This window comes from Trichomycterus rosablanca, chromosome 2 (assembly GCF_030014385.1).
Source record: "Trichomycterus rosablanca isolate fTriRos1 chromosome 2, fTriRos1.hap1, whole genome shotgun sequence".
Taxonomy (NCBI): domain Eukaryota; kingdom Metazoa; phylum Chordata; class Actinopteri; order Siluriformes; family Trichomycteridae; genus Trichomycterus; species Trichomycterus rosablanca.
Genome location: NC_085989.1, coordinates 47851916 through 47866399, shown reverse-complemented (window position 1 = coordinate 47866399; position 14484 = coordinate 47851916). Strand labels below are relative to the sequence as shown.

Sequence of the window (14484 nt, the reverse complement as noted above, 5' to 3'; positions counted from 1 at the left end):
AGCATGTATTGATCTGCTTCACTAATACACTGACGGGCACACACACACACACACACACAGGCAGGCTGACACAAATATGCACTAACTCAAACACACACACACACACGCACACACACACACACATACAAGCAGACACTAGCACACTGACTTAAACACACACACACAAATATATACAAGCAGACACTAACACAAACACACACACACAGGCAGGCAGATACTAATACACACTGAATCAAACAAACACACACACACACACACACGCACACACACACACACAGGCCGACACAAACACGCGCTAACTCAAACACACACACACACACACACACACATTAACACACACACAGGCAAGCAGATACTAATACACACTGACTCAAACAAACACACACACATGCACACACACACACACACGCACACACACACACAGGCCGACACAAACACGCGCTAACTCAAACACACACGCACACACACACACAGGCCGACACAAACACGCGCTAACTCAAACACACACACACACACACACACACATTAACACACACACAGGCAAGCAGATACTAATACACACTGACTCAAACAAACACACACACACACACACACACACAGGCAGGCCGACACAAACACGCACTAACTCAAACACACACACACATTAACACACAAACACAGACAAGCAGACTAACACACACTGATTCAAACACACACACCCATACACACTTATGACGTTCCCAGTTTGTACCTAGTTCCTTTTTTCTATTCTTTTTCCCGAGAACTGTTGTGGCACATTGGTGGATTGAGTAGCTGGCCAAGCTGTGACAACCGGTTCTTTTTCTGATTTGATGACTGTTCTGTTCACTTGTTCATTTTCATTATTTTGGTCCATTGTAGTATGCAGTATTGTTGTAGTAGCGACAATAGCTACTTCTGTAGTGAAGCGTGACCCATCCTATTACACATAAAGCTCAGTTATAATAATAATAATAATAATAATAATAATAAATTGAACTAGCGCCTTTCACAGTACCCAAGGACACTTTAAATATCAATCATAATCACAAAAAAACTAGAACAGTGAAAGTGCTGAGTAAACTCAGAGAGAGAGGAAGAGAGACAAGAAGGGAGAGGAAAAGAGTTCCACAGTGTAGGGGCATTAACACTCATGGTGGTCAACCTAAACCTAGGAGCAACCAGGAGACCAGCATTAGACGACCTTAACCTACGAGAAGGGACATAGCGGTGTAGATGAAGTGCCTTAAAAGTGAGCACTAAAATGTTATATTGAATATGCTTATTGACGGGGAGCCAATGGAGTCACTATTATTGGTGATATGCTCATGTTTTTTAGACTGGGTCAGTTATAACAAAGCAAAAAAAAAAAAAATCATCTTTTTGTCCTCGTATTTAAGTCTAGGAGATGTTTTGTGCTTTGTGTGGTCTTCATTAATTCCTCCCCATCTGTTTTTCCTTGGAACATGATGCATTGCCTTGTTTGCACTGTTTTATCTTACAAATCATAAATCTCATACACCAAAAACACCTTCTCACCTCGCTACATTTTGCTTCCTTTGTGATTTTCCCTTTTTTATTCTGTATTGAGCTTCGGACTAATTTCAAGCATCATTTCATTTCACAGAGTTCAGAGTTTTGGATATTGATATAGTGTTAACTACCTCATTCTATCATAATCACACATTCTATCATAATCACACACACACATGCTTCTGTGTATGAGAACACAATGAAATCAAACCATTTTATCACTACATTCATGATTACAGTAAATAAAATCATCCAGGTTGTACATTTACATTGTGTTTGTATGGATTTGTTCAGATTTTTGTTCATTGGCTGATACATACAAACCCCATTTCCTAGAAAATGCAACAAAAACAACAATCTTTATTTAATAAAAGCACATTTTGAATTTGATGCTTGCAAATAAGTGACTGAGCAAAATAGGAGTGAAAGGTTTATAATATTTATATACTGTACTATTCTAGTCACACTGTGTTGAAACGTTCCACAATATTCAGGTGAATTAGTACCAGGTGAGGGAATCATGATTGGGTATAAAAGGAGGCTCTTTGGCGACTTACAGTACTGTTACAGTATACAGTCTAGGCAATTGAGGGTTAAGGGCCTTGCTCAAGGGCCAAACAGTGGCAACCTGGCAGAACCTGGTGGGGCTTGAACCAGCGACCTTTTAATTACTTATCCAGTACCTTAAACACTAGGCTACAACTGCGCAAACTTCAACCAGTCCAAAAAGAACATTTCTCAATAGGAATAATTAAAGTATTTCACCATCTACTGTACATAATATTGTGGAAAGAATTAGGGGAATTGAAGAACTCTCAGTCTGTCTGCCGCTGTATGAGGAACTGTTGTGTTTACACTCACAAAAGTCCGGGGCCTTTCTGTGTGGAGTTTGCATGTTCTCCCTGTGCCTGCGCAGGTTTACTCCGGGTGCTCCGGTTTCCTCCCACAGTCCAAAGACATGCAAGTGAGGTAATTTGGAAATACTAAATAGTCCATGACTGTGTTTGATATAACCTTGTGAACTGATGAATCTTGTGTAATGAGTAACTACTGTTTCCTGTCATTAATGTAACCAAAGTGTAAAACATGACGTTAAAATCCTAATAAACAAACAAAACAAACACTCACAAAATGGAATTAATAGGCGGCCTGAGGTGCCTGACAGAAGTGATCGGTGTGTGACTCTCCAATGTGTTCCTGCCTCACTAGCAGTGTTCCTGGGATAGGTTCTGAATTCACAGCAACCCTGACCACAATAAGACTCTGAACTGAACCCAAAATGAATGAGTCTGTTTGAAAATCTAGTGAGCTGCCCTGTTGCCTAGTGCATGCCTGATCAGCTGCCTCAGTAGAGCAGGTTCTAATAGGACATCGAACTCATAAGGCAGATTATTTAGATGCACTACTTAGACAGAGATTATGTCAACGCAGTTTTAGCTTACTATGCTAACACAGGCCGTTCAAACCAATGTGCTGAGGCGACGCAACCCGCTAGCACGCCATCTAACGTGTACTGTGTACTGAAAGTGGTTAAACTGTCCCTGACGAGCCCCAATTTATAGATAAACGACACTTGTGCACCTTTATACACATTAAAAATCAATGAGAATTTATTTACATTGAACAGAACTCTGTTGGTTGCTCCGCATCCGTCCGCCATGTTTGTAATTTAAGTGAGAATTTTTGTGCCTCACAGAATGCTGGGATTGCCTTCAGCGCTGAGGAAGCATCGGACGCTCCCTCATTATTCAGTCAGATTATCACTCAGAATTAAGGCGCCTCAGTAGGAGCAAGGAATCTAAGAATTTAGACATGCCCTCTTCTCGGGAGTGTAGGATGATAAATGCATATACAGTACGGGTGTGATGCGGTACAAATAACCCAGGATTGTAGGCAGGTATGAGCCGGAAACATGCAAGAACCAGTAGGAGTGGTGCATTGAAGTACACACACACACACACACACACTTACGCTTGCAGCTAAGTTTGTTAGCGCTAACATCATTAAAAGCAAAGGTGAGTCAGAGTTCACATATCAGTTCATCCTCACATCATTATCGTTATCAGCTAAATGGAAAAGCATGTTTATTAATGAACTGCACTCAGCACACACACACACACACACACACACGGCTCTCTGGGGAAGCGTTTGGTCGGACTCATTACGGGGCGCACAGCGGTCACACCTGCCCGTCACCACACCAACCCTCCTTGGTTCGGATACGGCCACAAAACACTGTGTGTGTGTGTGTGTGTGTATAAAGTGTGTGCGCACAGATGGCTGGGTGGAGTGGAGGTCATAACTCTGATATTTGAATATGCTTTAAAAGTGGAATGCACCCACACACACCCACTCACACACACACCCACACACACAGGCACCATGCTGGTAAGTTGATGTTTCTAACCAGCTGTGATCTGTAACCCTACACATCTGTTACATGCAGGAACAAAACCGCAATATCATTTTCACTAACCACATTATCCTGGTTAGGGTTGCTGTGGGTTGCTTTGTGATGGTTGCCAATCCATTGTTATCGCCACACACCCACACGCCCACTTACACACCTCCACCTGGCTGCAATTAATTAGCAAACCCACATAAATAGAAATTACATGTAAAAGTGAGAATAACAGCTAGGACTGTGCACCACCCATTATATCAGCCATCCCATCATGCCACTGTAATATACAACACTGTGTAAAAGATAACGACCAGTGATGTTATCTGTTATAGGAACATTACAGACAAGGTGAAAGTCAAGGTGAAGGTGGAGGTGATGAACCACTACATGAAGTGGACCTCGTATATTTACCATGTCCACCAATTAGGTTCCTTATAACGGGACAGTTGGAAGGATGGAATCTCATGTTGTACCACGCTCACCTGCCAAACGGATTTATTATATCTAACTTACTTACAACTGAATGATATTGTAACACATTATATCACTTTAGGAGTCGTGTCCTTCTGAGTTCCCATTTTTTTTCCAACAGAGGGGGCACGGAGGCGCAGATGATTGATTTGTCAGTTTCTCTTCACTGAAAACCACCTGCGCCTTGTAAGTGTTAATTCACTCTAGGTGGAAGATTTTTCTATTTATCACTGTTTCTCCTTGCCAGCTATCTGTTGGCAATCCAGCTTTCCACTAAAACTCTGATATTCACAACAGAACCGCCCTGGGAGAGCAGATTGCAGACTACACCAGTAAATCTACGTTATGTGTGTGATGATATGTAATAATGTGTAACAGTAGGGTATAATAAAATAATTGGATTGTTGGGCAGTTTAAGAAAAGTGATGATAAAAAACAAGCATAAACAATATTACACAATAAAACAACAATCTATGTGTGAGTTAATGTAAATATGGAGAAAAATGAAACTGTAATATTGTTGATGTAATGATCTGAAGCAATGCAAACACATAATAATGTAGTTTAGCAATGTGGAGTCGCTTGATGTAGTAATGTCATGTTTAATAATGTCATCATGCTTTCCATAAAGTCAAGTCATTATAGTAAATTAGAAAACAATGTAATCTATAATTTAAACAAGCTATAATTTAATATATAAGCACCTAATATGATGAGATTTGATTGAATAATGTGGTGCATTGTGATGTTAGGTGATGTGGATCCTCCTGCTGCATGTAATATAACATAATTTAAATGTGATGTCATAATAATGTAGTGTATTGTGGTGTAATGGTATGTAAATGTGATGTCATAATAATATGTAAAATGTGATGTCATAATAATGTAATGTAAAATAACAATTTAAAGGTGATGTCATAATAATGTAGTGTATTGAGTTGTAATGTAAAATGTGATGTCACAATAATGAAGTGTATTGAGATGTAATGATATGTAGAATGTGTGTAGTGTAATGTAATATGTAATTTATAATGTGATGTCATAATAATGTAATGTAATATAACATCATTTAAAGGTGATGAGATAATAATGTAGTGTATTGTGGTGTAATGGTATGTAAAATGTGATGTCATAATGATATGTAAAATGTGATGTCATAATGTAATGTAATATAACATAATTTAAGTGTGATGTCATAATAATGTAGTGTATTGTGGTGTAATGGTATGTAAAATGTGATGTCATAATAATATGTAAATGTGATGTCATAATAATGTAATGTAATATAATATAATTTAAATGTGATGTCATAATGTAATGTAATATAACATAATTTAAGTGTGATGTCATAAAAATGTAGTGTATTGTGGTGTAATGGTATGTAGATGAGATGTCATAATAATGTAATGTAATATAACATAATTTAAAATGTAAAATGTGATGTCATAACAATTTAAATGTGATGTCATAATAATGTAGTGTATTGTTGTGTAATGGTATGTAAAATGTGATGTCATAATAATATGTAAAATGCGTAGCCATAATAATGTAGTGTAATAAAACAATTTAAATGTGATGTCATAATGATATGTAAAATGTGATGTCATAATAATATAATGTAATATAACCTAATTTAAGTGTAATGTCATAATAATGTAGTGTATTGTGGTGTAATGGTATGTAAAATGTGATGTCATAATAATGTAGTGTATTGTGGTGTAATGGTATGTAAAATGTGATGTCATAATATAAACAACATAATGTGTGATGTCATAATAATGTAATATAACATAATGTGTGATGTCATAATAATGTAATATAACATAATGTGTGATGTCATAATAATGTAATATAACATAATGTATGATGTCATGATAATGTAATATAACATAATGTGTGATGTCATAATATTGTAATGTAACAATGTGTGATGTCATGATAATGTATTGTAATATCACATAATTTAAGTCTAATATAATAATGTCGTGTATTGTGGTGTAATAGTATGTCACATGTGATTTCATATTAATGTAATGTAATATAACATAATGTGTGATGTCAATAATGTAATATAACATAATGTATGATGTCATGATAATGTAATATAACATAATGTGTGATGTCATGATAATGTATTGTAAAATCATGTAATTTAAGTCTGATATCATAATAATGTCGTGTATTGTAGTGCAATAGTATGTCACATGTGATGTCATAATAATGTAATGTAATATAACATAATGTGTGATGTCATAATAATGTAATATAACATAATGCATGATGTCATGATAATGTAATATAACATAATGTGTGATGTCATAATAATGTAATATAACATGACTTACAAACATCATGCATGAGTACTTTTTTTGGAAAGGGACACACACACACATACACACACATACACACACACACACAAACACACACACACACCACAAGAAGTGCAGGAATTTTCCTTCTCTCAGATAACGGCGAGTCCCATAACCAGCGGACACGTGCTTTGTATTTTTGGGAGTTCCCATCATGACAAAGGCGTGCCAGCACACAAACAATCACTTGAAAGTGCAGGAATCCCCCGGGGGTCTGATAATGGTGAATTTCGGACACGTGCATCAGATTCGCGAGGTTCTAATTACAACAAAGAAATCCCCAAACACACACACACACACACACACACACAGCACTGGTCTATAGAAACGCGAGTGAATGAATGGAACAAAAGAGGGAAGCGAACCATAATTCCAGTCCCCCTTGTATACAGTCTGCTGGAGCCAGAGCCTGAGGGACGGAGGGGTGCAGAGACAGGGAGTGATGCCCGATCGGATTCGAATGAAGAGAGAGAGAGAGAGAGAGAGAGAGAGAGAGAGAGAGAGAGAGCGAGAGAGAGAGAGAGAGAGAGAGAGAGAGAGAGAGAGAGAGAGAGAGAGAGAGAGAGACGAGAGTCTTACCTCATGCAGGTAGAGGAACGCAGGGATGGAATGAGGGAGCATCATCGCTGCAGCGCTGGGGATCAGGACACAGCCGGAGTCGGCCATGGAGAGACAAGGAATGAGCTCAGGCTGTACACACACTCTCTCTTACACACACACACACACACACTCATAGGCACGTGCATTGGGGAGATCCTCCCCCGCTCTCTCTTGTGCTCTCTCACTCTCTCTCTCTCTCTCTCTCGCGCATTCTCTCTCTCACTCTTTGATCACCGCACTCATTATTTCTCAGTCAGGGAGTTCCCTTCACTTCAGCGTTCCATCATGTCGGACCTGCTCCTTTTATCACGATTATTTTAGAAGCGTTAACTTTCCCACCTACACACACACACACACACACACACACGTTCATTCATTTTCACTAATTGCTGAACGATAAATGCACGGCAGAAACGCAGCTTGGACAGGACGCCAATCCATCACCCACTCACTTGCACCCAGGGGTTGAATGGTGCAGCCCGTTCACACTTTGCACATTTTGGGTGGTGCAGATTACACAGACACATGTTTTACCATCACCTCATCCTGGTCAGAGTTGCAGTGAGCATGGCTCCCTTGAATCAATAAGTGCAATGCAGTAACACACCCCGAACAGGCCACTCAGCCAACTCTGTCTGTACGTAGACGCTCGTCCATCCATCCATCCATCCATCCATTCAATTGTTCATCCATCCATCCATCCATCCATTCAATTGTTCATCCATCCATCCATCCATCATATCCATTCAATCGTTCATCCATCCATCCATCTAATCGTTCATTCATCCATCCATCCATTCAATTGTTCATCCATCCATCCATTCAATCGTTCATCCATCCATCCATCCATCCATTCAATTGTTCATCCATCCATTCAATCGTTCATCCATCCATCCATCCATTCAATCGTTCATCCATCCATCCATTCAATCGTTCATCCATCCATCCAATCGTTCATCCATCCATCCATAACACAACACACACTAACACACCACCACCAAGTCAGTGTCACTGCAGTGCTGAGAATCATCCACCACCCAAATAATACCTGCTCTGTAGTGGTCCTGTGGTGGTCCTGACCATTGAAGAACAGCATGAAAGCGGGCTAACAAAGTATGTAGAGAAACAGATGGACTACAGTCAGTAATTGTAGAACTACAAAGTGCTTCTATATGGTAAGTGGAGGTGGTTTTAATGTTATGGCTGATCAGTGTATATACAAACACACACACACACACACACACATTTATCAATGGTACGTTCTCAGTGAAAATTGAGCTTCATTTTCCCACAGTGGGCGGAACTTGTCATAAAGTTAGCGATCGCAAAGCCCACCCATTTAGAAGGAAGCTGTGATTGGTTACATTTACTGTTATTTAAAATGTCTCTCAGTAAATTATTATTGCTCTGGCAAAATTATCTGGTGAAATTCTGACAGGGAGACAAATAGGATTCTTTAATTTTATGGCTTCACATTTTGACACAAATTGAATAGGCAGGTATGAAGGATTTATTTGCTTAGATTTTTATTTGTTTGAAGGTTGATTGTCCATATTATTTTTTAAAATATCTTAAACCCTCTGTGAGACTGTAGAGGGTCCTGATGGTTCACCTCTGCTTGCACAGCTCTCAGGAGTGCATTTCCCATCCATCCATCTGTCCATCCTTTCGTCCAACTGTTTATGTATCCATCTGTCCACCCACTCATCCATCTGTTCGTCTATCAATCCATCCATCTGTTCATCCGTCCATCCATCCATCCATCCATCCATTCATCCATCCATCCAATCATGAATCCATTCATCCATGATTCTGTTAATCCATTCGTCCAACTGGTTATCCATCCGTCTGCCTGTCCGCTCATCCAGCTTTCAATCTGTCTATCCATCCGTCCATCCATCCAATCATCCATCCATCATCCATCCATCCAACCATCTATCTATTCATCCATCATCCATCCATCCATCCAATTATCCATCCAATCATCCATCCATTTATACGTCAGTCCATCAGTTTGTCTGTTCGTTCACTTATCCATTTGTCCATCCATCTATCTATTCGTCCAACTGTTTATCCATCCGTCTGCCTGTCTGCTCATCCAGCTGTCAATTTGTCTATCCATCTGTCCATCCAACCATCCAATCATCCATCCATACATCCATCCAATCATCCATCCAACCAACCATCCTTCCATCCATACATACAGTGTATCACAAAAGTGAGTACACCCCTCACATTTCTGCAGATATTTAAGTATATCTTTTCATGGGACAACACTGACAAAATGACACTTTGACACAATGAAAAGTAGTCTGTGTGCAGCTTATATAACAGTGTAAATTTATTCTTCCCTCAAAATAACTCAATATACAGCCATTAATGTCTAAACCACCGGCAACAAAAGTGAGTACACCCCTAAGAGACTACACCCCTCAATGTCCAAATTGAGCACTGCTTGTCCTTTTCCCTCCAAAATGTCATGTGATTTGTTAGTTTTACTAGGTCTCAGGTGTGCATAGGGAGCAGGTGTGTAGTACAGCTCTCACACTCTCTCATACTGGTCACTGAAAGTTCCAACATGACACCTCATGGCAAAGAACTCTCTGAGGATCTTAAAAGACGAATTGTTGCGCTACATGAAGATGGCCAAGGCTACAAGAAGATTGCCAACACCCTGAAACTGAGCTGCAGCACAGTGGCCAAGATCATCCAGCGTTTTAAAAGAGCAGGGTCCACTCAGAACAGACCTCGCGTTGGTCGTCCAAAGAAGCTGAGTGCACGTGCTCAGCGTCACATCCAACTGGTGTCTCTGAAAGATAGGCGCAGGAGTGCTGTCAGCATTGCTGCAGAGATTGAAAAGGTGGGGGGTCAGCCTGTCAGTGCTCAGACCATACGCCGCACACTACATCAAATTGGTCTGCATGGCTGTCACCCCAGAAGGAAGCCTCTTCTGAGGTCTCTACACAAGAAAGCCCGCAAACAGTTTGCTGAAGACATGTCAACAAAGGACATGGATTACTGGAACCATGTCCTATGGTCTGATGAGACCAAGATTAATTTGTTTGGTTCAGATGGTCTCAAGCATGTGTGGCGGCAATCAGGTGAGGAGTACAAAGATAAGTGTGTCATGCCTACAGTCAAGCATGGAGGTGGGAATGCCATGGTCTGGGGCTGCATGAGTGCAGCAGGTGTTGGGGAGTTACATTTCATTGAGGGACACATGAACTCCAATATGTACTGTGAAATACTGAAGCAGAGCATGATCCCCTCCCTCCGGAAACTAGGTCGCAGGGCAGTGTTCCAGCATGATAATGACCCCAAACACACCTCTAAGACGACCACTGCTTTATTGAAGAGGCTGAGGGTAAAGGTGATGGACTGGCCAAGCATGTCTCCAGACCTAAACCCAATAGAACATCTTTGGGGCATCCTCAAGCGGAAGGTGGAGGAGCACAAAGTCTCGAATATCCGCCAGCTCCGTGATGTCGTCATGGAGGAGTGGAAAAGCATTCCAGTGGCAACCTGTGAAGCTCTGGTAAACTCCATGCCCAGGAGAGTTAAGGCAGTTCTGGGAAATAATGGTGGCCACACAAAATATTGACACTTTAGGAACTTTCACTAAGGGGTGTACTCACTTTTGTTGCCGGTGGTTTAGACATTAATGGCTGTATATTGAGTTATTTTGAGGGAAGAATAAATTTACACTGTTATATAAGCTGCACACAGACTACTTTTCATTGTGTCAAAGTGTCATTTTGTCAGTGTTGTCCCATGAAAAGATATACTTAAATATCTGCAGAAATGTGAGGGGTGTACTCACTTTTGTGATACACTGTACATCCATCCATACATCGGTCCATCAGTTTTTCACTCATCCATTTGTCCATCCATCTATTCATTCATTCGTCCATTCATCCATTCATCCACCCATCCATTCATCTATTCATATGTTCATTCAACTGTCCATTCATCTGTTCATTTATCTAATCAAAAATCCCTTAATCCATCCGTCCGTCCGTCCAAGCATTCACACATCCATCCATCCATCCATCCATCCTCTTCTAACCAGGTTTTGACTGTATGTGTGTTCTTAAACAGATTTGTGTTATTATCCTGTTGTCTATTGGAAACACAGAGCTCATGTCAATGCTAAATGCTTTAAATACGTCAACACGACTTCTGGTGGAGTCATTTACTCCAAATTTTGGAATTTCTGTGCTCTTTGGTGGTAGATCCTGAAATTGCACTAGCGTCTTTCTGCAGTAAACTACTATTACTATGGTACCTTATAGATTCCAGGATCAGTTTCACAATCAGTACTGGTTAAATAGTATTAGTTAGTTGGGTGTTATGGGGTGCATCATTCCAGTGCAAATTACCAGTAAAAAGCCAATGATGTCACTGTTTTTAATAATAAAGGGAAGTGGGGGGGGGTCTCAGTATTTTCCTTTATGCTAGCCTCTGTATGTCTGTACTTTGGCGGTAATGAACACTGTGTGGGGGCTGGAGCTTCGTTGGTTGGGGGGTTGGGTGGTGCGTGTGCAAGTAGACTTCAAAGACGCTGCTGTGTTCCAAAGATGAAGACCGTGAATCCTTCTTTTAAGTCACCACACACACACTTTAGTGAAGACCCACATAACTATACAAGCACCACACCACCACTAATCCTTCCCTCTGAAAAAGTAGTCCCATCTTTGAAAGGTAGGAACAGAAATTATATCCAATAGAGGCCCAAATCACGTCCTTTGGTTTGTGCTGGTATGGCATACAACACAGACCAAAAATGTCATTGTGCACACACATATTCATACTCTATATGTGTATACACTAGGGGTCTCTTTCTACATAGACGCATTTCCCATCATCCTACACTCCCAAGAAGAAGGCATGTCTAAATTCTTAGGTCCCTTAAAATGCTCCTACTGAGGCGCCTTAATTCTGAGTGATAATCTGACTGAATAACGAGTGAGCGTCTGACGCTTCCTCAGCGCTGAAGGCAATCCCAGCATTCAGTGCGTCACGACTTTCCTCACAAATAACGACAACCATGGCGGACGGATGCGGAGCAACCAACGGAGTTCTTTTCAAATGTAAATGAATTCTCAGTGATGTTTAATTGGTATAAAGATGCACAAGTGTCGTTTATTTGTAAATTCACGCTCGTCAGGGACAGTCTAAACATTTTCGGTATGCGGAGGGAGATGTTAGCTGGCGTGCTAGCGGTTTGAACGGCCTGAGGCTAACTGTGTTAGCTTAGTAAGCTAAAACTGTGGTGGCGTAATCAGCGCAAGTAGTGCATCTAAATAATCTGCCTTATGAGTTTGATATATCAGAATCCTCTCTACTGAGGCAGCTGATCAGGTAGGCAGTAGGCAGCAAGGCAGCTCACTAGGTTTTGGCCAAAAGTATGTGGACACCTGACCATGAGCTTGCTGGACATTCTATTGAAGGCGACTCCAATCACGTCTATTTATCCGTGTTGATGTGGCACCACTGAGTGGCTCTGATAAACATTTTTGGCAGCAAGCTGTCAGACACCAGTGTCACCAGGTGGCGATGCGATACCACAGGGGTGTGGCGTGTGAGTATGAGCTCCAGCCTTGATGTATGAGGTTTGAGACTTGTGCAGAGGTGGTGGACGGAGATCAGATGGAGACTTTTAGACTAAAACAGCAAAAACTATGATGTCAGAGTGACTGTAATCGTCATCACAGTTTCTAATTGTCTATTAGACTGATATTACACACACACACAAACACACACACACACACACACACACACACAGGGTCAAAGACTGGTCATTGAGTCCACTTAATAATTAAAATACAAAATAGCTACAGCTCAGCACTCATCACAGCATCAGCTCTGATAGATGCCGACATGACATTCCGAAAACACCCCCACCTTCCTCGCCATGTCCAACTTTTTCCTACGCCACTGCACACGCCCACATACACACACCAACACGGACTCATACACACAAACACGGACTCAAACACACCCGTCATTAATCATGATGTGCCTGTGAGTGTCAGTAACATCTGTTACATGTATAACATCCTCACCAAAGACGTAGTGTTACCATCCAGCCTCCGAATCACACTGCTGACTGTGTGTGTGTGTGTGTGTGTGTGTGTGTGCAGTAATGCTGATCTATGATTAATAAGCAGTGGCTTCACAAAAACCGAGACCGCATCAACAATCTGTGGTTCTTACACACATCAGACTCTATCTGTCCCTGGAGAAAGTGCATTACAAACTGATTTGTTACCCTTTCAGGAATGATACGTATCCACAACGTTCCACTTAGCCCTTCTGGGTCGTTTTGGACAGAGGTATAGTGTTCCTGTAGAAACTTTAAGGTCATCACTTGACCTTGGAATGGTAAGGTTCAAGATAAGTACGATTTCTTTGGAAAGCAAAAGAAGTGCAGCACTCTATGGTCAGATCCAGAAATATTGGCTCCATAGCCTGATTAAGTACCTATTCCTGTTCCTCATGCCAGTAGGAGGATTAGCTAAGGTTGCACCACCAGTAGTTCCACCACTAATCCATTACATTGCAATGCCATTGATAAACAACCTAAAATTATTGCACTCAACCTCTTAAACTCTAGGGCCCCAATAATAATAATAAAAGCAATAATAATAATAAAAATATTAAAAAGCAATAATAATAATGATGATGATAATAATAATAATAATAATAATAATAATAACAAAAAATAAAATAAAAATAATAATAATAGTAATAATGATAATAATAATAATAACAATAATATAAATAATAATAATAATTATTATTATATTAATAATAAATAATAATAACAATAATAATGATAATAGTAATAATAATATTAATAGTAATAATAATAATAATAACAAAATAATAATAATAATGATGATGATAATAATAATAATAATAAGCAATAACAATAATAATATAATAAATAAATAAATAATAATAACAAAAATAATAATATTAATAATAATTAATAGTAATGATAATAATAATAATGATAATAATAATAAGCAATAATAATAATAATAATAATAATAATAAGCAATAATAATAATAATAATAATAATAATAATAAGCAATAATAATAAT

At 39.7% G+C, this 14484-nt stretch overlaps 1 protein-coding gene across 2 annotated transcripts in view; it reads right to left on the bottom strand.

Moving 5' to 3' along the window:
- Window positions 1-14484, bottom strand: part of LOC134334430 (RNA binding protein fox-1 homolog 3-like) — a 177951-nt gene that overhangs the window by 140213 nt on the left and 23254 nt on the right. The window contains exon 1 of one of the 2 annotated variants that reach the window (XM_063016741.1): window positions 7354-7426. The exons of the other annotated variant lie outside the window; for it this stretch is intronic. Within the exon in view, the coding sequence (XP_062872811.1) occupies window positions 7354-7398 (45 nt within the window). The 5' untranslated portion in view covers window positions 7399-7426. Of the gene's footprint in view, window positions 1-7353; window positions 7427-14484 lie in introns of those variants that run through there. 2 annotated transcript variants of the gene reach the window in all.